The sequence below is a fragment of the Arvicanthis niloticus genome, chromosome 29 (assembly GCF_011762505.2).
Source record: "Arvicanthis niloticus isolate mArvNil1 chromosome 29, mArvNil1.pat.X, whole genome shotgun sequence".
In the NCBI taxonomy this organism is placed as follows: Eukaryota; Metazoa; Chordata; class Mammalia; order Rodentia; family Muridae; genus Arvicanthis; species Arvicanthis niloticus.
Window position 1 is genome coordinate 16,615,446 of NC_133437.1, and position 27,363 is coordinate 16,642,808.

At 41.9% G+C, this 27,363-nt stretch overlaps 1 protein-coding gene across 1 annotated transcript in view; it reads right to left on the reverse strand.

The window, feature by feature from the left end:
* Positions 1-1,479: 1,479 nt before the first annotated feature.
* Msh3 (mutS homolog 3) overlaps positions 1,480-27,363 on the reverse strand; it is a 118,878-nt gene continuing 92,994 nt past the window's right edge. The window contains 4 exon segments of the mRNA XM_076926949.1: positions 1,480-2,096; positions 5,094-5,265; positions 16,671-16,800; positions 18,481-18,667. Coding sequence (XP_076783064.1) covers positions 1,985-2,096; positions 5,094-5,265; positions 16,671-16,800; positions 18,481-18,667 — 601 coding nt within the window. The 3' untranslated portion in view covers positions 1,480-1,984.

Sequence of the window (27,363 nt, forward strand, 5' to 3'; positions counted from 1 at the left end):
TAGGAGTTCTAATCCTGATGCTAGCCTCCGGACTTATACTATTCAGACCTTCGATGGGCCTTTGACAAGGACATCAAACAGCTAGAGATTGACATCACTAATCTGAAGAAATCCCTCGTTTTGCTGTCTGAAGTGATCTCCAAAAATTGCAAAGGACTTTATTGGACTTGATTTACTCTTTTACAGTAGAAAAGACTGTGTACAGCTCTAGACTGTGTACAGCCCTTAAAGAAGAATGCTGCTTTTACATAGACAAAACAGGGGGATGATTAAAGAGAGCATGAAAAAGGCCAGAGAAGGTCTTGAGAAAAGACAGAGAGAGAAAGAGAAAGATGAGAGCTGGTACAAGAATTGGTTTCCAACCTCTCCACGGTTGTCAACCCTACTTCAACCCTACTTCCTTCCATCTTGGGACTATTAATTGGGTTATTTTTCCTTATTTCCTTTGGTCCCTGGGCCTTAAATAGGGTGACTAACTTTGTGAAACAACAGATAGATAATCTGATAGCAAAAAAGTTAGCTATGGAGGACCACAAGACTCTAGATGAGGATGTTACTCTATCCTGGGTGCTCCCAAGTCCCATCTCCATCCAACCTAAAAGAGGGGACTTCCGACTCTAGACCAAGCAGAGAGGGGCCACCCAGAACCCCCTCTGTCTGGCGATCTGAATTCTTGCTTAGGCTGCGAGGCAAAGCACTACAAGGGAATATAAATAAAAGTTAAAAATATGTTTCTGGGTTCCCTGAGGGACAAGCCTGACTGCATAGGGGTTGATGTCAAATGTATCCCCTTTCCAGGAAAAAGACATTGGGATGGGTATGGCCCTCATGCCTCACTGGACAACGACAGGAGGACCAGAGCTATTACAAGGTCCCCTTTAATTACTGGAGGTCAGGCCTCTATCCCCGCCTTGGCAAGATTAGAATCGCCACGGCCCTTCTATAATTAGAGAAAGGAGGAGATGTCAGGGGCAGCCCTGCTTATACACTGAAGGCCTAAAATCAGCCATAAGCCTAAAATCAGCAATAGGCCTGACATACATGCCTGCTAACACAAAGTCTTGGGTCTCTGGAAAAACACTGAAACAGATGGCTATAAGCTATTGTAAATAGGCAGCTTTTGTGGAAATTTACCAGCCTGAGTAGTCATAGACCTTGTAAATAGGCAGCCTTGGCCGATAGTACCAACTTAGATAAGGACAAGTGAATCATAAGCAGAGTCATAGTGACCTGACCCCTGAACCTTCACCCAGCTGATACCCTGTTCTGAAAGATATCTGTACTCCTCCTGAACACCTATGCTCCTGTGTCATCCCCTTCCCTACATCCTGCATTTTTGTGTTTATAGCCCCCATGTTAAAAAGTAAAAATTATGATTTGATAATTTTAAAAAAAATTAATCAATCAATAGAAAAACATGACAACTATCTGGTACCTGGATAACAAAATTCAATAAGCCATGCCATAATTTTGAGCAAGTATTCATTCCATATTTTTATTTAAGTGAATGACAAAATAATTTTATATAATAACCTTTAAGCTGTTTAAAATAATGACAACATTAAGCTCTTCAAATTTCATATGGCCTTTTCCTTCCTGTGCTCTGGTTTCTGGAAGCTTCATGATTCTACTTCTCATAAAAATGTTTATGTCTTTGGTGAGCAAACCCGCTGGCATTATAAAATTCTTTAGTTCTCACAAAAGTAGATTCCTGTCAGATTACCTTGTTGTCAATTGTCTGAACCGAAATAAACACTGCCCTCTGACTACACAGGCACCAAGTGCCTCCATTAATGTCTTTTTCTTCCGAGGGCAGAGGATAAGACCCTGAAAAGCTCTCCCTTCACAGAGAAGAAACCATCTCAAAAGGCAGACCATGCTCATCCTCAGTGCTCACACCAGAGACAGCTGTTACCACAAAGTTGCTTTGTACAGTTTGCATCTTCAGTTCTCCGTATTTTGCTCCAAAACTGTAGTTTTCATTTTAATGTGGGAGAGAAGTCTGTATTTCTTCCATTTCTAGATCATTTGCCCATGTGTGCAGGTCCTTTACATCATGTGTTGTCCATAAGTCTGTAAAATATTTGAGCCTTTTCCTAGAGAGAGTAATGAAGTATTAGTTATTTTGGAAACGGGGTTGATGGGGGAGATGTCTCACAGGAGTGATGGAAAGCCTGCTGAGGTGGGACAGCACAGGCTCTGTCGACAGGAAGCTGTGGGTGTCCCCCACTCCAGGGCATTAAAGACCCAGTTACTGACTGCCATGATTGTTTTCCTGCTGCCTTCTTGAATGGTGCCTGCAGGGAGGTCACATGACTTCTTAACTCTGCCAGAGGCTGCTGGTGTCCCTGTGTCCAGGAAGCTACAGGTGACTGTATATAATCCTTTCTGTAGGTGATGAGTGTGTAATTAATTCCTAACTATTATTATAGCATACCCAGACATACCATACAAGAACCAGTTTGCTTTTTTTTAATCTGACCAAGAGAACTGATGTGAAAAACACTTTTAATGAATAGGGAAAATATGTAAAGTGTCCTGATAAAGGATGGAATACTCCATCTTCAAAACGATTAGGGGGATTTTTATGTTATGTGTACGTCTCCTGTCATGCATGTTTCTGTACTATGTGCGTGATTAGTGCCCACAAAGGCCAGAAGACAGTGAGGGTCAGATCCCTTGCAACTGGATTTACAGATGACTGTGAGATGCCATGTAGGTGCTGGGACTAGAACCTGGGTCCTGTGAAAGAGCAGGCAGTGCTCTTAATCACTGAGCCACCTCTACAGATATAAAATATTCCATTCTAATGTAATACCCTACCTTATCAAGATAACCCTGCAGATTTTAAAATGTCATATATTAGGTAGAAAAATGAATGTCTATAATAATCTGAATGTTCTAAATTTCTGAGTTTAGCTTCTGGACTACGGTAGTAACAAGTATAAACTATTTTATTACCAGCTTTTTTTTTTTTTTTTTTTTTTTTTTTTTTTTTTTTTGAGACAGTTTCACTATGTAGCTCTGGCTGGCCTGGAACTCACTATGTAGACTAGGTCAGCCACTAACTCATAGAGATCCCCCTGTCTCTGCCTCCAGAGTGCTAGGATTAAGCAGGTGCAGCAGAGTCCTCTGAGGTAGCAGTTTGTTCTCTCAGGAAAAGACAGCTGGAGGACACCAAAGACTGCTGGTGTCGTTGGACTACACAGAAGGGTAAGGTTTAGATTCTGAGTTCCTGTCAGCAATCTTTCTGGAAATGTTTATGTTAATTTGTCTTGTAGCAGAAGTAGCCTGAAACTGATTACACTGCCTTGCTCCTGGTGTGACAGCACTGACATAGGAAGCCACCATCATCTGTGGCACCCCAGTGCTGGGGACTGGGTCAGTCTCTGCACACCACCACACATATGGCTGGCACTCGAGCATAAAAGGAAACTGAGGCAGAGAAGTGCATGTGCTCTACACAGCACTCAAGCTGCAGCTGCTCCTTCACTTTTCTCTTTACAGAGTAAGGTTTTTATTTCACGTGTTTGTATGTCTGCCTAACACAACGTGCACACAGCTGCCCTGAGAGGACAGAAGACAACATCAGATTTCGTGGAACTGGAGTTACAGGCAGTTGTGAGTCACCTGTGGGTGCTTGGAAATGACCACACCATCTCTCCAGCCTTGTTTGTTTGTTTGTTTGTTTGTTTGTTTGTTTGTTTGAAGCAGGGTCCCACTATGTAGTCCTGGCTACCCTGAACTCACTAAGTAGATGAGGGTGGAGTCAAACTCAGTGTTCTGCCTGCTCTGCTTGAGTGCTGGGATTAACGGTATATGTCACCATACTCAAAAACATTTTAATACTGAAACTTGGTAATGATTTCAGAAGTAAGTATTATCCTTAGAGAGTCCAGAAACTACTGGTAATCAGTTATAACTCTCAATTTGATTAAAATAATTTTTTGGTTTATTTACAGTCAGGTGGTTGTCATAGTTCCTTGGGGAGAACTCAGGCCATTTCCTAGTTGTTCAAAAAAGAAAAGGCCCTAACTTATTGCTTGCTCACAGGACACTTTCCTGGTGGCATCTCCCATCAGGTATATTCCAGGAGTACACTAAGGCTGCTCATGAGCTGACTACATACTGACTAGCTGTCATGGTGAAAAGCATTCACATAAAGAGTGGGGGTGAGGAGAGGACAGAGAGAAGGCAGAAAGCAGCCTGATTATAACCGTCACACACAATTCGGGAATACAGGAGAGTGGATAACGTGAGGGCATGGCTACACACTATGGTTCTTATTCATATCCTGACAGAATTCATATTTTCCCCAAGATTAATGAATTTTATTTATTGTGTATAAACCTACGTCTGCATGAGTTTATGTGCACCATGTCTGTGAAGGTGCTCACTGAGACCAGAAACACTGGAGTTACAGGGTGGTCGTGAGCAACTGATGTAGGTGCTGGGGACTGAACTTGAGTCCCCTGAAGAGCAGCAAGCAATCTTAACTGCTGAGCCATGGCTGCAGCCCCACTGTCCTGACAGAATTCTACAAGGTTTTGGGATTTCTGTTCTGGTCATTACATTTATTGTTTAGGGAAAGGGAACATGTCACAGTGAACACAGAGGACAGCTTGTAGAAGCTGGTTGTGCTTCCACCATGTGGGTCCCAGGGATCAGTCAGGTCTGGTGGGTCTCCTTTACCCACAGAGGCATTTTTATTGGTCCCTGACCTGACAGAATTATTAATTTTGAAAGCTATTTACTACTGCTGAGGTGGTGTGTAAGAGAAGCACTGTGCAGGCCCTAAGTACTGATACTGAGCTCAGTAACCTTTAACTGTGCTTCTTCAACAGCAAGTGTTGGCATGCATGGACCTAATTCTTTTGGGAAAAAAAGACCAAAAGTATTGCTTGCCACTTAATGAAGACCTGACACAGACTGAATTCATCTGTGCTCGCTCCAGCGGCTTTCCTCTGGCCACAAGGAAGCCCCCAGAAGCTGCACTCCAAAGAAGCTCTGGTGATGTTCATCTGCAGGCCCTCCCTCAGCTCGAAAGCTTCCACTAGGAACCAGAGCAAAGAACAAAATGAACACGTTCTGACCTTCTGTGGTTGACTAAGCCTTCCAGCTCTTTAGACTTGTGAGCAGCTTTCGTTAAGATTTCTCCGGGCATGTCTGCTAGCTTCGCCACATTCAGCCCATAACTCCTCGCTGCAATTCCTCTGGTTATCTGATAGAGGAAAGTGATAGAATCCGGCATCTGCTCCATGTCACCTATAAAATTAAGAGGGGAGAAATGGAAATCAAACAATGCCTGAAAGGTGAGTCAAGGGGATGAAGGAAGAAGAGAGAAGCCACTGCACTTGACCTCTGTTAAGGCACACGGTCTGAACACACTTTTCTCTCTACCTGTAGCTCGCTTTATTGATTTTATTGATTTAAGAAAGAGATAAAGTTTTGACAATGCTTTCCTTATAGGAGGCTTGGCTTGCCTAGAATAGTCTAGAACAGTGAACGACCGTAAAATCTGAACTGAGCTTCTGTATTAAAGAAGAATGGTTTAGGAGATGCTTTAAACAGGGAAGGGACCATTCTGTGACTCACAGTACAAAGGACAGGAAAGTTCTGGTTAGAGGAGCTGAGCACACTGAAGGGGACACTGCAGTTCTGGCGCCACTTGGGATGAAGGGTTCATATCCACATTTGTTAGGAAGGCTGTCGGCCTGATTGTGTTCATGAGCTATGTCATTCCTCCCCCTTTGTGTGGGATGAACCCAGTGACTCACTTCTAATGGACAAAACATGACACTGTAAAGAGTAGACCAAAAGCCACTGCATCCTCCACCTTGGGCATTCTTACTTTCTTGCTTGTTCCCAAGAAAGTCAGCTGCCATGCTGTGGGCTGCCATGTGAAAAGACCCATGTAGAGACCTGTCACTCGTCAATAGTCAGTGAAGGTCTGTGGCTTGTCACCAAGCTGAGGCTATCCCCTGAGGGCTATACAAAGCTATGAGATGGGTTGGGAAGCTGAGCCAGGAGCTGAGTGCCTCCCAAGCAAAGCTCCCAAAGGTGCTCAGCTGAGGTCCCCTTGATGTCTGACTCACAGAAATGATGGACAGTTTCTGTTTGAAGCTGATGTTTTGAGATAGCAAGCTGTTGCCCAGTGTTTACAAAGTACTCTAAGCTAATAGTGATAGAAATAAAAACATAGAAGCCTTTCCCTCTAACTCCCAGTTGAAATAACTCTGAAGGACCACCCTAGCCTCTAAGCTCACACACACACACACACACACACACACACACACACACACACACACACACACCAACAAATCTGAAACCTTTAAGAACTGGGAAATCCTCAGGTACAGTGCAAAGACAGAGCTATACAAGTCCATTTTTCAGACCCTAAAGTACCACAGGATCAGGAAGCTCTAAAACAAAACTATCACGTCGTCCCATCTGGTTGCAGATGAGTCAGCTCTGAGACAAGTTTCTGGGACCCTCACAAAAGCTGTAGATTCACCAAGGGCTTCCCCCCCACATTCCCTTATTTGTCAAGTGTGCATGCTTTGATAATCAGTTACTGATAATAAACGCCAAGACACTGAACACAGCAGTGGAAGGGGACAATGGAATTTACCTCCTCTAAGAACTCAAAGCAGACAGATAATAGCTTTCTCAGGGTGTTTGCAAGAAGTAGGAGGTGAGAAGAATGGCCCAGTCTCAGGCGTCTATACCAAGCACTGAGAATACCTCCTACCCCCACACGAGAAGGGGAGCACAGAGAACAAACAGGTGAGGAGTGGGTGAGCACAGCCGAGGGAAGTCGGGAGTCTGTGAACCCTAATGGCTTTCTGTTACTCTTCCGTGCACACAAGCCAAAGAGGCAAGTGCACACCAGTAGCCATCAAAAATGCAAACCTCTTAAGACTAAAATAGCCCTGGCTCATTCCAGGCTAATCTAGCTTCCAAGCTGGTCTTTCTTAAGGAAGGCAAAACTCATTCATCTGTTTGTGCTCCCATCTGTCCAAGCACGCTGTTGGCCAGCATGTGCTGACAGCCTGGTAAGAAGCAAGGCTCCTTCCTCAGAAATGGATCTGCTGACACATTTTCCAAGAGTTGTTATTTTTCCCTTTACATATAATTCGTACCATATGTTGAGATACACATGATATAGAGATATACATGCTATATATAAACAATACAAATAGCTGTAACAATGGTTCTGAAGTCTTTATGGTTTTAAGACAGGCCTCACTGTGTTGCCCAGGTCACCACAAACTTTTGCCTCAAGTGATCCTGTGCCTTGACCTCCTCAGGAGCTGGGACTATAGACCAGATCTCCTTGGTGCGCATATTCTACAATGCTTTTTAAAGCATACTATAGCTATAAACTATAGTTTAATTGCATAGTATATTATACTACCCTGAACCTTGAACACATCATTATCATATGTTAGTACAGACAGTTGGAGTCTGACACCGAATGCTGGTCTCTACTTTAGCATTATGATTGTTCTCCTGACTTTAAGGTAAAGAGCATGGTCGCTCTCTACAGCTACCTAGGGGTCTCCTTCTGTTGTTACATTTTTGTCTCAAGCCCGCACCTTCTTGGTGGACTATGCGCACTTGTATATGTGATGACAGAAATACGGAGGGCAGATGATACAAGCAGAAGAGAGATGATAAACACCACCCAGTGTTCTACATTCTCACTAGTCAGGTCTCATCTTACAAGCCACGCCCCTTTCTTAGGGGATATTTTAAAACCTAATCACTGTTAGTCTATGAATATAATAATTCATGTTTCTATTATAAATAAAATTATCAAAATCTACTTTAAGGCCAAATTTCTCAAGAATGTTATTAAAGAGATCTGATCAATCAAGTTGTAATCTTTTACACTTTTTGATTTTGCTGTGGGGGACATGGCATGCATGGCACAGAGGCTGGTTGGTGGTCAGAGGACAAGTTTTGGGAGTCAGTCTCAGGGACTGACCTCAGCATCAGGCTCGGCAGCAAGCGTCCTTCTTCACTAAGTTCTCTCACCAGCCCCAATCAGGTTCTGAGGCTGCTGTTGGGTTGTTTGTTTTTATAGATTTATAGATGATTAGAGATGGATAAAAATTAGATGACATATCTACTTTTACCCCTTTGACAGGGTCTTATGTAGCCTACAATGGCCTTGAATTGGCCAAGTAGCAAAAGAATGTCTTGAAATGATCTTCGTGCCTTCACCTCCCAAGAACCAGGGTAGAAGCATTCCTTACAATACCACGGTTGGTTTAAGATTTTACACTTGGTTTTCTGGCTGCTGATCCATTATTCTGGCAACCACGCAACCCTGAAACATGGACCTAAAACATTTACCTTGTTTCACTGATTTTAGTAATGGCCTACCCAAAATCCAGTCCATGTCTTAGAAGACTTTTGTATTATGAGAAATTAACAGCTGTCCACGTAATCAGTGTAATTCCTCACATCTAGCTCCAAAAGTGAGTCCTGATTCTGAGACACAGTCATTTCTGCCATTCTCATTTAGATGCATTTCCATCTGAAAATGAGATGGGAGTGATTCTAAGCTGCTAGAAGGCACTTGGAAAAAAGTTCCCTTGCACCTAAGAAAGTTACAGGGAGAAACAGAGAGATTGCTCAATAGTAGAGTGCGTGCTCGGCATAAACCAAGGTCTGAGTTCAACACTCAGTGCCAAAAGTAAAGGAAGAAAACAGTGGAAAACAGTCTCAGAAAATGCCAGCCCCTGTTCTAGCTGTGGTCACTGTCAGTGTGCAGTATCTCAAAGAGCTGTGAGCGTCTTCCTGATGGCCCGTGGAGGGAGCAAGCAAGGCAGGAAGACAGAGCAAGGGCGACTGCAAAGACAAGGAGCTGGGGACTGTGCTGAGAGGCTACACACACTGTGGAGCCTGACTGTGGATCACTGCACTCAGCTGTTACGGGAACTCACACACTTAGAATCTGAGAAAGTAAGAGAATCCCTAGGGGACCCCAAAGGCGGCCTCATCACTGCAGGTGTGCAGCAGGCTCTGGCACCAACCGGTTCCCAAGAGAAGAGCCACCAAGGGCCCCAGCAGGAAGGATTCCAGGGGGACTAACAGGTTCAGTAATGCTGCATCCTGTACAGATGCTGTTTTCAAAGCTATCAGGAAGCAAAGAAGGATTCTGCTACAGATTCAAAGCAAACAAAAGAATACAAAAATAAAAACTAGGTAGTCTTGGTTCTCAGAACCCAGAAGTAGTTTTGTGCTTGTCTGAGAAGTGGGCACTGCTGTCACTGGTAGCTAAAGCGAGCATGCCTGAGGGGACAACAAGGTGAGTGGTGATGTGGGAGGACAGAGAGGGAGGGAAGGCTGAGGTCCCAAATAACACAAGGAGATGACTGATATATGATGCCACGAGATGGTAATGGTGCACATTGTTCAGAAGCATGGGAGAGGTAGAGGAAAAAATACCTATTCTGCCTGGAACCTGGGAAGGGATAGAAGCTTGTCAGCAAGGTCCTTTAGCATCATTCAAGTCTAAGAATTATGTTCATGGTGGTCCTTGTGGCTGGGGCAGACACAAAGCTGGTCTGCTCCAGTGAGGACACCATATCCTAAGACATCCTACAGGAGCCACTGCACTCAGAGCAGCGGACACCTAGCTGGTCTGCTCCCATAAAGACACCATATCCTGAGACATCCTAGAGGAGACACTGCACCCACAGCAGTGGACACCTAGCTGGTCTGCTACCATGGAGAAACCACATCCTAAGACACCCTAGAGGAGACACTGCACTCAGAGCAGCTGGAGCTCAGGATTACAGGATCACAGGGTCACAGAGACATCTGGACCCTGAGGAATTCTGACATAAGCAAGATAACTGAAAAGACAGGCTCCAGTCAGAGACAGTGAGTGCAGGTAGCACTAGAGTTAACCAGATGGCGAAAGGCAAGTGCAAGAATGTAAGCAACAGAAACCAAAGTTACTTGGCATCATCAGAACCCAGTTTTCCCACCATAGCAAGCCCTGGACACCTATCACACCAAAAAAGCAGGATTCAGAATTAAAATCACTTCTCATGATGATGATAGAGGACTTTAAGAAGGACATAAATAACTGCCTTAAAGAAGTACAGGAGAACACAGGTAAACAGGTAGAAGCCCTTAAAGAGGAAACACAAAAATCCCTTAAAGAATTACAAGAAAACAAACCAAACAGGTGAAGGAATTAAACAAAACCATCCAGAATCTAAAAATAGAAGTAGAAACAATAAAGAAATCTCAAAGGGAGACTACCCTGGAGATAGAAAACCTAGGGAAGAAATCAGGAGTCATTGATGCAAGCATCACCAACAGAATACAAGAGATAGAAGAGAGAATCTCAGGTGCAGAAGATACCATGGAAAACATTGACACAACTGTCAAAGAAAACGCAAAATTCAAAAACTTCTTAACACAAAACATCCAGGAAATCCAGGACACAATGAGAAGGCCAAACCTAAGGATAATAGGTATACATGAGAGTGAAGATTCCCAACTTAAAGGGCCAGTAAATATCTTCAACAAAATTATAGAGGAAACCTTCCCTAACCTAAAGAAAGAGTCCATGAATATACAAGAAGCCTACAGAACTCCAAATAGACTAGACCAGAAAAGAAATTCCTCCCATCACATAATAATTAAAACATCAAATGTACAAAACAAAGAAAAAATACTAAAAGCAGTAAGGGGAAAAGGTAAAGTAACATATAAAGGCAGACCTATCAGAATTACACCAAACTTCTCACCAGAGACTATAAAAGCCAGAAGATCCTGGACTGATATCATACAAACCCTAAGAGAACACAAATGCCAGCCCAGACTACTATACCCAGCAAAATTCTCAATCACTATTGATGGAGAAACCAAGATATTCCATGACAAAACCAAATTTACACAATATCTTTCCACAAATCCAGCACTTCAAAGAATAATTGATGGAAAACTCAACACAAGGAGGGAAACTACAACCTAAAAAAAGCAAGGAAGTAATCTTCCAATAACCCCAAAAGAAGGTAGTTACACAAACATAATTCCACCTCTAATAACAAAAATAACAGGAAGCAACAATCATTTTTCCTTAATATCTTTTAATATCAATAGACTCAATTCTCCAATAAAAGATGTAGACTATCAGATTGGATACATAAACAGGACCCAGAATTTTGCTGCATACAGGAAATGCACCTCAGTGAAAAAGACAGACACTACCTCAGAGTAAAAGGATGGAAAACAATCTTCTAAGCAAATGGTCCCAAGAAACAAGCTGGAGTAGCAATTCTAGTATCAAAAAAAAAAAAAAAATCAACTTTCAACCAAAAGTAATCAAAAAATATAAGGAAGGACACTTCATACCCATCAAAGGAAAAATCTACCAAGATAAACTCTCAGTTCTGAACATCTATGCCCCAAGTACAAGGGCACCCACATACATAAAAGAAACTTTACTAAAGCTCAAAGCACACATTGCACCTCACACAAGCATAGTGGGGGATTTCAACACCCCACTCTCAGCAATGGACAGATCATGGAAACAGAAACTAAACAGAGACACAATGAAACTAATAGAAGTTTTGAAACAAATGGATGGAACTGATATCTATAGAACATTTCATCCTAAAACAAAAGAATATACCTGTTTCTCAGCACCTCATGGTACATTCTCCAAAATAGACCATATAATTGGCCACAAAACAGGCCTCAACAGATACAAAAATACTGAAATAATCCCTTGCATCCTATCAGATCATCATGGACCAAGGCTGGTCTTTAATAATAACAAAAACAATGGAAAGCCCACATACACGTGGAAACTGAACAACACTACTCAATGATGACTTGGTCAAGGAAGAAATAAAGAAAGAAATTAAAGACTTTTTAGAATTTAATGAAAATGAGGACACATCATACAAAAACTTGTGGGACTCACCGAAAGCAGTACTAAGAGAAAAACTCATAGTTCTAAGTGCCTACAAAAAGAAACTGAAGAGAGCATACACTAACAACTTGACAGCACATCTGAAAGCTTTAGAACAAAAAGAAGCAAATACACCCAAGAAGAGTAGATGGCAGGAAATAAAAAACTCAAGGCTGAAATCAACCAAGTAGAAACAGAAAGAACTATACAAACTATCAACAAAACCAGGAGCTGGTTCTTTGAGAAAATCAACAAGATAGATAAACCCTTAGCCAGACTAACCAAAGGGCACAGAGACAGTATCCAAATTAATAAAATCAGAACTGAAAAGGGAGACAAAACAACAAAAACTGAGGAAATTCAAAAAATCATCAGATCCTACTACAAAGGTCTATACTCAACAAAATTGGAAAATCTGGAGGAAATGGACAATTTTCTAGACAGATACCAGGTACCAAAATTAAATCAGGAGCAGATAAACCACCTAAACAGTCCCATAACCCCTAAAGAAATAGAAGCAGTCATTAAAAGTCTCCCCACCAAAAAAAGCCCGGGACCGGATGGCTTTAGTGCAGAATTCTATCAGACCTTCAAGGAAGACCTAATACCAATTCTCTCCAAACTATTCCACAGAATAGAAACAGAAGGAACAATACCCAATTCGTTCTATAAAGCTACAATCATGCTCATACCTAAACCTCACAAAGACCCAACAAAGAAAGAGAACTTCAGACCAATCTCTCTTATGAATATCAATGCAAAAATACTCAATAAAATTCTCACAAACCAAATCCAAGAACACATCAAAGCAATCATCCATCATGATCAAGTAGGCTTTATCCTAGAAATGCAGGGATGGTTCAATATTCAGAAATCCATCAATGTAATCCACTATATAAACAAACTCAAAGAAAAAAACTACATGATCATCTCACTAGATGCTGAGAAAGCATTTGACAAAATTCAACATCCCTTCATGGTAAACGTCTTGGAAAGATCAGGAATTCAAGGCCCATACCTAAACATAGTAAAAGCAATATACAGCAAGCCAGTAGCCAACATCAAACTAAATGGAGAGAAACTTGAAGCAATCCCACTAAGATCAGGGACTAGACAAGGCTGCCCACTCTCACCCTACCTACTCAATATAGTACTGGAAGTCCTAGCTAGAGCAATTAGACAACAAAAGGAAGTCAAAGGAATACAAATAGGAAAGGAAGAAGTCAAAATTTCACTATTTGCAGATGATATGATAGTATACTTAAGTGACCCTAAAACTTCCACAAGAGAACTCCTAAACCTGATAAACTTCAGCAAAGTGCCTGGATATAAAATCAACTCAAACAAACCAGTAGCCTTTCTCTACTCAAAGGATAAACAGGCTGAGAAAGAAATTTTGGAAATGACACCCTTCACAATAGTCACAAATAATATAAAATATCTTGGAGTGAATCTAGCCAAGCAAGTGAAAGATCTGTATGACAAGAACTTCAAGTCTCTAAAGAAAAAAAATCAAAGAAGATCTCAGAAGATGGAAAGATCTCCCATGCTCGTGGATTGGCAGGATTAATTTAGTAAAAATGGCCATCTTGCCAATAGCAATCTAAAGATTCAATGCAATCCCCATCAAAATTCCAAATCAATTCTTCATAGAGATAAAAAGAGCAATTTGCAAATTCATTTGGGAAAAAAAAACAAAAAACAAAAAACAAAAAACAAAAAACAAAAAAAAACAACACAACCCAGGATAGCGAGAACTACTCTCAACAATAAAAGAACTTCTGGGGGAATCACCGTCCCATCCCTGACCTCAAACTGTACTACAGAGCATAGTGATAAAACTGCATGGTATTGGTACAGAGACAGGCAGGAAGATCAGTGGAATAGAATTGAAGATCCAGAAATGAACCCACACTCCTATGGTCACTTGATCTTTGACAAAGAAGCTAAAACCATCCAGTGTAAAAAGGACAGCATTTTCAACAAATGGTGCTGGTTCAACTGGAGAATAACATGTAGAAGAATGCAAATTGATCCATTCTTATCTCCTTGTCCATAGCTCAAGTCCAAGTGAATAAAGGAACTTCATAAAGCCAGATACACTGAAACTAATAGAAGAGAAGTTGGGGAAGACCCTCGAATACCTAGGCACAGGGGAAAAGTTTCTGAACTGAACATCAATGGCTTATGCTCTAAAATCAAGAATTGACAAACGGGACCTCATAAAACTGCAAAGCTTCTGTAAGGCCAAGGACACTGTCAATAGGACAAAACGGCAACCAACAGATTGGGAAAAGATCATTACCAATCCTACATCCGATAGAGGGCTAATATCAAGTAACAACCAAATAACCCTATTAAAAAAAAAATGGGGTATGAAGCTAAACAAAAAATTCTCAACTGAGGAAACTCGAATGGCCGAGAAGCACCTCAAGAAATGTTCAACATCCTTAGTCATCAGGGAAATGCAAATCAAAACAACCCTGAGATACCACCTCACACCAGTCATTGGCTAAGATAAAAAAAACTCAGGTGATAGTAGATGCTGGCGAGGATGTGGAGAAAGAGGAACACTCCTCCATTGTTGGTGGGATTGCAAGCTGGTATAACCACTCTGGAAATCAGTCTGGTGGTTCCTCAGAAAACTGGACATAGCATTACCTGAGGACCCAGCTGTACCACTCCTGGGCATATACCCAGAAGATTCTCCAACATATGACAAAGATATATGCTCCACTACATTCATAGCAGCCTTATTTATAATAGCCAGAAGCTGGAAAGAACCAGATATCCTTCAACAGAGGAATGGATACCAAAAATGTGGTACATTTACACAATGGAGTATTACTCAGCTATTAAAAATAATGAATTTGAGAAATTCTTAGGTAAATGGATGGAAGTAGAAAATATCATCCTAAGTGAGGTAACCCAATTACAAAAGAATACACATGGTATTTACTCACTGATAAGTGGATATTAGCCCAGAAGCTTGAAATAGCCAAGATTCAACTCACAGACCACATGAAGCTCATGAAGAAGGAGGACCAAGTGTGGGTACCTCGGTCCTACTTACAGGAGTAACACAATACTCAAGGGGGCAAATATGGAGACAAAGTGTGGGACAGAAACTGAAAGAGGGGCCGTCTGGAGACCATTCCACCTGGGTATCCATCCCATGTGCAGTCACCAAAGGTAGACGCTGATGTGGATGCCAGGAAGTGCATGCTGACAAGAGCCTGACATAGCTGTCTCCTTAGAGGTTACCAGAGTCTGACATATTCAGAGGTGGCTGCTCACAGCTAACCACTGAACTGATCAAGGGGTTCCCAATGGAGGAGTTAGAGAGAAGTCTGAAGGAGCTGAAAGAGTTTGTGGCCCCATGAGGAGAGCAACAATACCAACCAACCAGAGCTCCTCAGGGTCTAAACCACCAGCCTGGGAGCACAAACCCAAGATTCCAGCTATGTAAGTAGAGGAGGATGGCCTTGTCCCATGAAGGCTGGATGCTGAGTGTGGGGGAATTTGAGGGTGGGGAGGTGGGGGAGGGACAGATGGGGACGCATCCTCATAGAAGCAGGAGGAGGGGGGATGGGATAGGGGGTTCCTGGGAGGGGTGGGAATGGGGTAAGGGGATAAAATCTGAAATGTAAATATAATATCCAATTTTTAAAAAAATTTAAAAATTACGTTCATGGATAAAGTTCAAATCAACATAATAAAAAGCCAGACACTCTAGGGGATGGGGTTCTGCTTTAGGTTGGCAGGGGTTGTAAGCTCTGAGCAGCGCTGCCTCAGGCCCGCCCTGCTGCAGGAGTCTGTGGGTTTCACTTGCAAGCCATTTGCTGTCACACTGGATGAAGATTAAGAAGCCAAACTTCATGAGAGAAATTTACGATGTGTTTTCCAGGGCTCAGAGTGGTAAGGCAGTGATTGCTTAACATTACGTTTATCTTGGGTCCAATACTTTGTTTTATTTGGGCCATCTGCCTGCTTTCTTTTTAAGTTCTGTCCTTACCAGTTTTGGTTTTTTTTGTTTGTTTTTTTTTTTTTTTTTAAATTAAATTTGGTCTCTAGCGTGCCTTGGATAATGGATTTTCCATTACAGCATACCAACTGTGCAAACCACCACAGGCCGGTAGTTTAAAAAACTACTACTGAGCAGGGGATACTCTACAGCTTACTAGGTCACTTATGGTACTTGAATTTATTCCTGTTGGCTAACGGTGTTTTCTCAGAGAAACACCTCATCCTCTGATGGCAGCAGTACTGGAGAAGCTGGGAAAACAGGACCTAGAAGGAGAATGTGTCGCTCTTCTCACAAGGGACTGACAAGGGCAAGCCACTTTACCTCTCTGACATTCACCTTTATTACAGTAAGACAGCACACCTCCACTACAGGATATGGCTGGTAGTAAGTCATCACAAGTGTGAAAGGATATTGGGGAGGTCCTCTGCACTTGACTATCTGATCCTAGGATAAAAACCAAGCCCTCCTTCTGGAACAAGGGTTGCCTTTTAAACAAGGAAGACCTGAGTTTACAAACAAACAGATGTTCACTCTATGGGACTCAAAGCTTAGAGCAAACGAATGCCGGCAAATGCTTCATAATGGACACTCACAGCTTATACTCCTAATAGTCAATAAGCCTGAATTCCTCTAAGTTTTGAATTAGCGACTGAAAGGCAGGACTATCCATCCGCCTGTGCTATGCAAGGGCTCTCATACCTGACTCCTGCTTGCTTTCATCCTCAGTTACCAAGAATCCCATGTGGTAATTCCCCACCTGCTCGGGGTAACAGTTTTCTAGTTCACAGACTGGTGGGTAGTGGGTGACGAACAGGGTTAAGGATTTCACCTAAAATGGTAAGACACACAGTGTTGTTTTAATTAAAACATTTCAACTTTAAAACTTCAAATCCAACATTTCAGATTCTATCTTCTAAGAACAAAATTAGTGTCCTATAAAACCAGGATAAAGTTTCTATATAAGAAACTTACTATCATAGAATGACTCATGTGTTTTCTTAAGTATCAAAAATGATTTTTTTCCTATTTTTTAGTCTTTTATGACATTAACACTGTGATTAGCATATACATTTAACTGCTTTTCTATTACCAGGATTTAAAAAGTAGAATTTGAAATTAAAAACACAAAACAAAAACTAAATATCATCTATACAAGCATCATTACAATTAAATACTTGGGCATAAACATAACAAAAATATAGCACGGACTGCTCTTCCAAAGGTCTTGGGTCCAATTCCCAGCAACCACATGGTGGCTCACAACTATCTGCAACAGAATCTGATGCCCTCTTCTGGTGTGTCTGAAGACAGCTACAGTGTACTCACATACATAAAATATATAAATAAATCTTTTTAAAAAAAACAAAACTATTTAAAAACACACTGAACAAAACCTCTGTAACTCTGAGAAAAGACATCAAAGATGAGCTAAGCACAGGGAAGCCAGGACATGCTGGTGCTCAGGAAGGGTCACTGCTGTCGAACAGTGGCTCGAACTTGCCAGATGGTGGATGGGACATGCTGCACTGACAGTGTGCAACCACGAGGTGAGGTAATAGCACTCCTGTTCTCTCTGGTCACTTGAGAAGTTTGAGGAAGCCTGGACTCATTTTATTGCAGATGCCAGAGAAGGAAACAGAAGACCCAGCTAACTGCCAGCATCAAGCTTCCCAGCTTATGTGTAAGTCACACTAGCAGGGGGTCCTGTACCCCTTGTCCAGCCTTCAGATGACAGCTACTCCCACAGATACCCTCGTCACAGCTACAGCACAAATGAAATTAAACACCACCTAGTGCTGCTCCTACCAAATCCGGGTCAACAATGACATTCATTCACTAAGCAGTCACACCACTGACGCAGTATAGCACAGCAGAAATGATGAACTAGATCTCAGGGGTGGCAAACTTGGTACCTCTGTAACTTCCTCCCGAAGGTTAGGCAGATGTTAAAATGTGTTGGCTGTAAAAAGGGGATTTTACCAAACCTTTACCTTATGTAGTGAGATACCTCTTTTCAAATAATGATTTTTTTTTTTAAGTGTTTTAAAGGGGAAGGAGCATGCTATCTTTATCTATGTCATCCTAATAAATGTTTGAACAGACCCAGAGCTCTTCTGGCTATTTGGTTCACTGACAGAGGCAGTGAAGTGCCTGTCACACATGTACAAAGCTGGGTGTGGTGGTATGAGTTTGTATTTTCTTTCCTGGGGATTTGGGGACAGGAAGATCTATGGGGCTCACTGAACACATACACCTCCACAAACATGCACCTTCCTTGCATATATACACATACAAAGAAAGAAAGGGGCATGCAGGCATTAAATGAAGGCCTTATGACCAAAGTTATGTAATAACTGAGAGCAGATTTCATGTCTCACCACAAAAGTGAGATGACAGACTTGTTAATTAACTTAATTTAATTATCTCCTATTTAAATGTATGCTATTATAATATGCCAGCTTCAAACAACATGAGTTAATAAAATCTTAAAGTTGTGGTAGATGCTTACGTCTCTGATAAAATACTCTAGAGTTGCATAGGCAATGGCGATTCCATCATGGGTGCTGGTCCCTCTTCCCAGCTCGTCCAGGATAACCAAGGACTGTGGTGTTGCTTTCCTGATTATTTCCGCTGTGTCTGTCAGTTCTTCCATAAAAGTACTCCGGCCTTTGTATATATTGTCTGCAGCACCCATCCTATAAGCAAGATGAAACACTTGATTTCCAAGTTGCCTTCCTAGGAAGCCAAATATTGTTTTATGAACAATACATTTAATGCATGTGTGTGAACAGTAATTGAAATTAAATTAAATAAACATATGTTGGATATAAAAAAAAAAAAAAGTCTACCAGAGTAATGGACAGTTTGACTTCAAATTCCAAACCAACATTTTGGTGTTCTCAGGACAAAGTAATAGTTCTCCGTGTTGTTACGTTTAAATATCTGTTAGTGGTAGGACTGACTTGTACAATCAGCAAGGTTTTTCAGCATTTCATATGAAAACCCCAGGGTAATTAAAAAGTAAATTACTACATATAAAATAATTTATTTTCACACACTAAGACTTCTGTCCTAGAACTAGCTTACAGGTGTTTAGTGGTCTTGGACAGCAGCTCACAGAAGTTCCGTGTAACATAGCTCCTACGTGTCAGAGTCCAAAAGTTCCTACATATCACAGTTCAAAAGACTATCCCTTCAGAAAGAATATCCTGACCCTTGAATATAAGCTACGCACTGTACATGTCTCATAGAAGGCTGTAGCATGGGCATGCCCTAACTCATGTAACAGTGGTCCCTGAAATTGCTTCCAGAACACTGGTGACAGTAACGTCCTATGTCACATTTATTTGTGAAAACATTTATTTAGTTTAAAGGGAACCTGGGAAGGTAAAACAGAGCAACTAGGTAATAGAGTAAGGCCACGCAACTAATTGCAAAATCTAGAGTTCAGACTTTTAGCTCACAGTTGGCTTCTCGGAATGCTAACAACTGCTTCCTCTGGGAAATGCCCTATCAACTTAGTTCTGCTTCGTTCCCAAGCCAGGCACTCTTCACACCTGACCTGCGGCACTTGGCATTCTGCAGACATTCATGGCCACCCTGAGTCATTGCAGCATGCTGGAGCCACTGTAAGGGAGATGCAGACTGATGCCCACAGACGGGTGCAACTTCAAAGTGCTGTCAATTTCATCCATTTTAAAACCAATAAACAGAAAACATGTCCTGTTTTAAGTGCTGTTAAGGTGGCAACAGTCCAGCCACATTTTCAAAGTCTATATGCTGATACTTACCTCAGTTGTACAGTGATTATTGTCGCAACATGGATTTTATATGTCCCTCAAAGGCAACCTGTTGAGGGCTTGATCACTAGCCCATGTTACTACTGGGAAACAATGAGACTTTCATGGGCTGAGTCTATACTGAAAACAAATAGAGGAAGAAGGAAAAGGGCCGACAGACACCATAAAAAAGATATAAGAACAAAACACGAAAGCCCTGCAAACTAAAAATAAAAGCAAGATCATTTTAACAATCAGATGCTGTGGACAACCATGACGACTGACCTGGAAGATGCAGCCAGAGAAAGCTCTGAGGGTGTAGACGGACAAGTCAAGGAGGGGAAAGTACACACAAATGGCCTGAGCCTGAGGCAGGGCTGTAGACAAGCACAGCAGACAGACATAGTGCACTAAGCCAGAAGGTGAAGGAAGCTTCCTAAGGCAAGAGAAAGCTTGCTTCAAGCAGGGAGTCCCACAAAATGCACACTATGATTAGGTTACATTTTGGTACAGTTTTGTGACAGAATTTTAAGAAAATGCTAGTTATTTCAAAGAAAACTCTCATTGGGAACAAAGGGAGGAGACTTAGACTGTGACCCAAATGTCATCTACAATGAAAGCCATGTTGGAAGAGCAGAAAAAATGCCTTGGGATTTAAAATCTGGATATTTATTTTATCTAAGCTTGCAAAAAGAATATGAACAAAGCAGGCTATTTAAGACATTCTAGACCTCAGAAAATTAGCCACTCTGATGTCTGGATGAGAAAGTACTTGAGACAGACAAGGAAAGAGAAAAATAATACTCGAGAAGAAAAAGAATAAGGAATTGTGACAACCGAGAGGAAATGAAAACAGCCAGAAAGAAATAAGAGGCACTTTAGATTGCCAGAAGATCCCTTCCGTCCACGAGGCCTGCATCTTAGAACTTCACATACCTACTCATGTGTATTTATGCACTACATGCATGCATAACTTGTTATTTTAACATGAATGTACATTGCTGTACTATAATAACATAAACATCTTTATATTTTAAAACTAGCCTATGAAATGGTCCAAGAAGCAACACAGCAACTGGGCATCATGCAGGAGGCTCGTGGCAAGTGGTAGGCCTGGGCTACTTAGTGAAACCGAATCTCCATTTCCTCCACTACCCAAAACCCAGCCCCACACAGAGATCATTAGCAATAGAAATGCCAGAGAGCTTTCAACATATCAACATAGAAATCAATCTAGAAGGAGAGAAGTTCAAAAATTAATAAAGGATCCCGTCAGATTTTGTAGCAAGAGGTCAGATGCCATTAGAGCCAGCTGATAAATTTAAACTTACAGGTATAACTCTTTCTAAGAAGTTACAAGGCTCAGAACAGAGGAATCAACCCAGGAAGACTCCAAGGCAGTGTCTAGGGATCAGGGGTGGGGCTGGAGGTGGACAGGCTCAGGAAGCCTCCCCATGCTCTCAGTCACTGCTATCAGGACACACTGCTTCTGTGACTATAGGGTGTAAACAGCACTGCACTGTGTGACACTCTTATTAAAACAGACTTGTGCTGAACCCAGGTCATCAGAGTGTGTGGAAGCCATCTCTGAATGGGAGCATTATTGGTTACTTGTGACATTTTCTCCTCTTTTACGCATCTGGTACAAAGATAAAGATGGATGTGTCTGTTAAATAAAGGCCACGTAGTTAAAGCCTTCTTTCCCAACTCCAGTGGACTGAAAAACTGAAGAAACCCTGCTACAGCATGGTGGCTAAAAGTATTCTAAGCATTCTCCCCATTACTGTCATTGGGGATCTGACTGGGATGCCTTCAGGGACCACTGAAATAAAATACTTAAAGCAAATGTATGTTATGTGCACGCAGAGAAAGTGGCCAGCTTAGCTTACTGTTAACTCTAAGGTGGAAGACTGAGCTTGTGAGAAGGCATTTCCAATCCTCTTCCTCTTCCCTTGTCCTCTAGTTCTGTGCATCTGCCATGGCCTGCCAGATGCTCAGCCACCATGCCACACCTCCAAGTTTTGCAGCTCTTGTTTGAGACTAAAGCCACTAAGCTTTGCTCTATTTCTTGACTTAAAAAAAATATATATATATCAGCTGTCATCTACTAAGGAGCTTCAAATGTAGTAAAACATTTTAAATTCTGTTATTAACAAATTCTGCAGGTAGGCGTGCAGTGTAGGTCTGTAACCCCACCTCTGTGGGAGGCGGAAACAGCAGGAGGATGACTTCCAGTCAAGATGCCTGGGAAACAGAATGAGTTCACTATCAGCCCAGGCAACTCAGCAAGACCTCATCTCAAAATGAAAACAACTGAGATCTGGGCTATAGGGCAGTGGGAGAGTGCTTGCTCTGTTTGTTTACGGCCCAGAGTTCCATCCCTAGCACAAAGACACACGCACGTACGCACGCACAGACACACACGCTCAAAATAGAAAAAAGACTGAGAACAGAGCCACCTTACACAAGTTGGCTACCTTCTGTGTGAGAGTAGCACGACCATCTGTAAGCAAGAGAATCACTCCATAAAACCAGACAAAGCAAACAGAACCCTCTAACGACCATGTCTCTCTCAAGTCTATAGTTTTATGAGTATGGGTTACACACAAATACAGCACAAAACCCATAACTAGTCCCAAACCTAAACTCCAGAGCCCTGCTGCTTCAGTGTGGACAAGTCACTGCACTGCACACAAAATGACCAATCATTTGTGGGAAACATTACAAAAAATAAAAGGCTTCAAAGTTATAGTCTCTCTATGAGACCATAAAAATTAAGGTTCTTATACATGTCGAGTTTATTCAAAATAAAATTATATGTAACTGTAAAAAACATGAAAAATTAAGTACTTTTGATGGATATCAGAAGTAATTTTAAAGCTCCCATGAAAAGTTTATAATAATATCAAAGTTGTTAATTAAAGTTTGACACTTAGCTTCAACAATATTTGTATTCTCCATTCAGTTAAAAACTACATTTTAAATTTTATTTTCTTACAGTGACCCAGTTAACGTAAGAAATGCCCTTCCTATACTAACTCATAGGTGCCATAATTAAACCCATGCCAATGGAGCATAATTTGTAAAATTCCTTTACAATTCCTTTAATTTCTGCTTACCTAAAGTCTCCTGCTGCTCTCTTCAAAGCTTTCCTCCCTGGGACTAACAGGCCTCATTACTCCTTAACCCCATGTACGAGTGTGCCATTAAGGACCATCATGGCAGTAGATGCTTCTGGAAATCCCAACCAAAGCCCGGAATCTTGTAAGGTTTCTGTCCAGAAGTTCAGACATGGTGTCAGGGATGCTTGGATGGACTTTTACTATGCTTCTCCTATTAGGCTGGTTAGTGGTTGCAAATAGCTTTTTAGTTATGATTAAGTCCTTTCTTATAAGCAAAGTCACTCTGCTCCCCAAAGAATGGTCTAAAAGCCACTGCCCTAGGAGACAGCACAATTTCCGTCATAAGCCTCCTTTTCTAGGGAACCTAACGCTGCTGACCAGACAGTGCGGAGATGACAGCTCATTAACAGTCACTGACCTGCAAGTCACAGGGGAACTGTCTGTCACCTGGGGATTGTCTGCTACATGGGAACTGTTTATTGATAAAGGGACTTAGTGTTAGCCCTCCTTAACTTAAAATACATTACTATGTCTGTCTGTGTACTTGAGTTTGGTTGAATACGATCAACAGACCTGATGTTATCTTGTTTCTCTATCTTTCTCTTTGATCCGGGACCTCAGTCAACCATGCTCTCTTACTATCTCATTTCTTAGTCATTCTTTTAGTCTAAAGTAACTTTTTGCCGCAAAATAAGGTGTATAAAAATAATTGAAAGTTTATAGCTTCATGTTAAATCAACCATCACAAGACATATTACTGGATGACAATTCTGAAGTTTTTTAGGTATTAAGATGTGCTAGAGATTTAGGGAGCCCTAGAACACAGGGGAGCAAGCTTTGTTTATGCTCTACTGTAGTAAAAATGGAAGACTCATTCTTCAGCATTCTACTTGGAGTCAGTCCACTCTGAACAGACAGAAGGTTACAGTTATGTGATTAAGAAGACAAAATCAATCGGTATTTTTAGGAGTGGCAGCTGACTAATCTTTCTAATCCCCCTGCCGCCTCCTATCCCATAACCCGTATATAGGTCAACAAAGCTTCATAAAACATAACTGGAGAAGGCAATGATTACTTCTTTGAATCAGTTTCTAAAAATCAAGAATGCTTTCAAGAAATTCTGACAGACTATTTTTAATGATATTTGATTTAGCATACTACATGTTTCTCAGTTATAGAAAATAATCCAGCCTCTCTCCCTTCATATCACAGGGCTGGCCTTGGCAAGGACATGCTTGTGTGAGGGAGACTATGCTCAGTCAGAGCTTAAATATTATGCCATCAAATGAAACATTAGTTATTTGTGTTATAATGCGATTCTTTGACATCGAGCACTTTAAAAAGATAGTGATAAATCGAATAACAAAATGTACCATCTTATGTATGGAAGGAGTCTGGTTCTTGTCAACAATGGTGGGCAGTGTCTCCACTGCCCTGTTCTAGACCCTCACTTTATACAGGCTCTGGTCCCAGTGACAAGTCCTGCTCAGCCCTCCCAGTTACATGAGCTATATTCTAGTTTCTGACCATGCATTTGCTTATTTTCAGCATCTCAGATAAGAGAATTAGAAAGCAATCATCCATTGTATCCTCTATTTGGGAGGTCTTTCGAGATGTTTAAGTATTTTGCATTCTTTCCCATTTATTCCATATTGCTGAAATATTTCCAGAGTTCCGTCCAGTATGGGCACGGAACCCATACGGTTTTCTGGATAACTTGAACAAAAGGTAAGAAACCTACTCAGTAATAAAATACTCTGTAAATGTTTGTTTGTTTATTTTGAGGCAGAGTCTCACTATGTAGCATTGACTATCCTGCAAATCTTAGGCAGAGCAGGCCTGCCCTGCAATCACAGAGATCCATCTGCTCCTGCCTCCTGAGTGCTTGGATTAAAAGTGTGTACCACCACACTTGGCCCATACTTTAATTAAAAAACAAACAAACAACAACAACAAAAACAAACACACAATGGGGATTGAAAAGAATCTAAAATCATAAAGTCTAAGAAGAGAAAAGGCTGCAATAGTAAACAATTCGAAGGCACAAACAGTACTTGGAGGACATGGGCTGTAACGAGCAGCTCCGTCCTCCACCCACCTGCCCACTGACAGTGCCTTTAGTTAGACAGAAGCATTCGTTACCCCATAACGGAATGAAATTACAAACATCTATGATACCTAAAGCTGGGTACTGTGGTACACATCTGTAATCCCAGAACTGAGGCAGGAGGATCACCACTGTAAGGCTTGAGAGAAGCACTGTTGTGAAAGAGGACAAGAGCCATGGCAGGAAGGACTCTGTCAGTACGGTGCTCACTGCACAAACCAGAGAGGCTCAGCTCCCATGCCAGCACCAGGCAGAAACCCGAGTCACAGGAACGCGGATCTGGGACCTCCAGGTTCAGTGAGAGGCTGGGGTGTGTAAGGAATGGGGTGCGGGGTGGGTCACAGAGGCTGGGTGTGTGAGGAATGGGGTGGGGGATCACAGAGGCTGGGTGTGTAAGGAATAGAGGTCACAGAGGCTGGGTGTGTAAGGAATAGAGCTCACAGAGGCTGGGTGTGTAAGAATGGGGGGTCACAGAGGCTGGGTGTGTAAGGAATGGAGGCTGAGTGTGTAAGAAATGGGGGTCACAGAGGCTGGGCATGGATAGAATGAGGGTCACAGAGGCTGAGTGTGTAAGGAGGAGTGGGGATTCACAGAGGCTGGGTGTGTAAGGAATAGGGGTCACAGAGGCTGGGTGTGTAAAGAATGGGAGTCACAGAGGCTGGATGTGTAAGGAATGGAGGTCACAGAGGCTGGGTGTGTAAGAAATGGGGGTCACAGAGGCTGGGCATGGATAGAATGGGGGTTACAGAGACTGAGTGTGTAAGGAGGAGTGGGGGAATCACAGAGGCTGGGTGTGTAAGGAATAGGGGTCACAGAGGCTGGGTATGCAAAGAATGGGGGGTCACAGAGGCTGAGTGTGTAAGGAGGAATGAGGGTCACAGAGGCTGGGTGTGTAAGGAATGGGGGTCACAGAGGCTGTGTGTGTAAGGAGAAATGAGAGTCACAGAGGCTGGGTGTGTAAGGAATGGTGGTCACAGAGGCTGGGTGTGGCAGGACTAGTGAAGTATCAGTGAAGAGCACAGGGTCATAAACTAGAAACAAGGATTTGTCTTACCATTCCACTGCACCGTGATGAGTATAGACCGCTGTTCATTTCAAAAGAATTGAGAGAGTAAAAGTGAAACATTCCCACCACAAACATCAAGTACCTGAAGTCAGGGCATTTCAATTGTTATCATGTACTGTACCATTATTACATATTACACTTATTAGTCAAAATTAAATAACTTTCTATAGTTACAAGTTGTCAGTTTACAGCCTACACGTGTGGCCGGGTGTGGCAACATGCCTGCAATCCAAGCATTTGATTGCCTGAGGTAGGAAGATGGCGAGTTTTAGGCCAGCCTGGGCTACATGATGAGACCTTGAAATAAATAAATAAATAAATAACAGATAAAGAGCTGAATATATTTCAACAAATGTATTATTATTGTTGTGTTATTGTTATTTCTTGGTTTTAGGTTTGTTTGTTCACTTGCAGTAGCTTTGTACCTATGAGGCAAATGCTGCACACAAGAGCAAACACACACACACACTGCCACAGGATTGACCAAGTATGCTTTCTGATCCTTGCCAAAGGAGTTAAAAACATATGTCTACATAAAATCCCACATGTGGGTGTTTTCAGCAAACAACTGATAACCGTTAAACATCCCAGGAAATTCAGACGACCTTTAGTGTGGAAATGGTAAGCAAATATCCACTGTGACGATGCAGACAACAGACTACCATCCACCCGGAAAAGAAAACACATTATCAAGCCCTGGAAGACCTAGAGGAAATATACCATTACCCAGAGAAAGAAGCCTGCAGAGCCAGAGGGCCACATGCCATCTGCTACACAATAATCAGAAAAGACAGAACTATAGATACAGTGTAAAAGGATCGACGCATATCAGCAGTTGGGGAGAGGGAGGCATGAATAAGCTGGCACAGAGGAGCCTTCATGTAAGCCATGGGTTCTGGGTGATGACTGCACAGCAATGCAGTCACTCATCCCTTGGACCACTCAGCCAGGTGAGGCTGACACAGGGCAGTTCTGCATGCGCAAGGCAGCAAGAGCCTCTGGGAAAAAATTCTCTATTCTTTTCTCAAAAGTTGATGTAAACTTAAAACTGCTCTCAACTAAATAAAGTCTTAAAAATCAAAAAAAAAGAAAACCAGCATTTTTAAGGGTCCCCTCCATCACACACAACTGCACTGTACACTGGGGGACTACAAGGAGGGAGCTGTCTAGAGATGCTTTGAAAACCAAATCGCATCAAACCTTTAGGAAATGTTGATCCAAGTAGAGGTATTAAGTCTACACTTCCCACCAAAAAAATAGCAGTGGGGCATCTTATGTACCCAACTTAACACACCAGAGGCAAAGTTCCTGAAGCCAT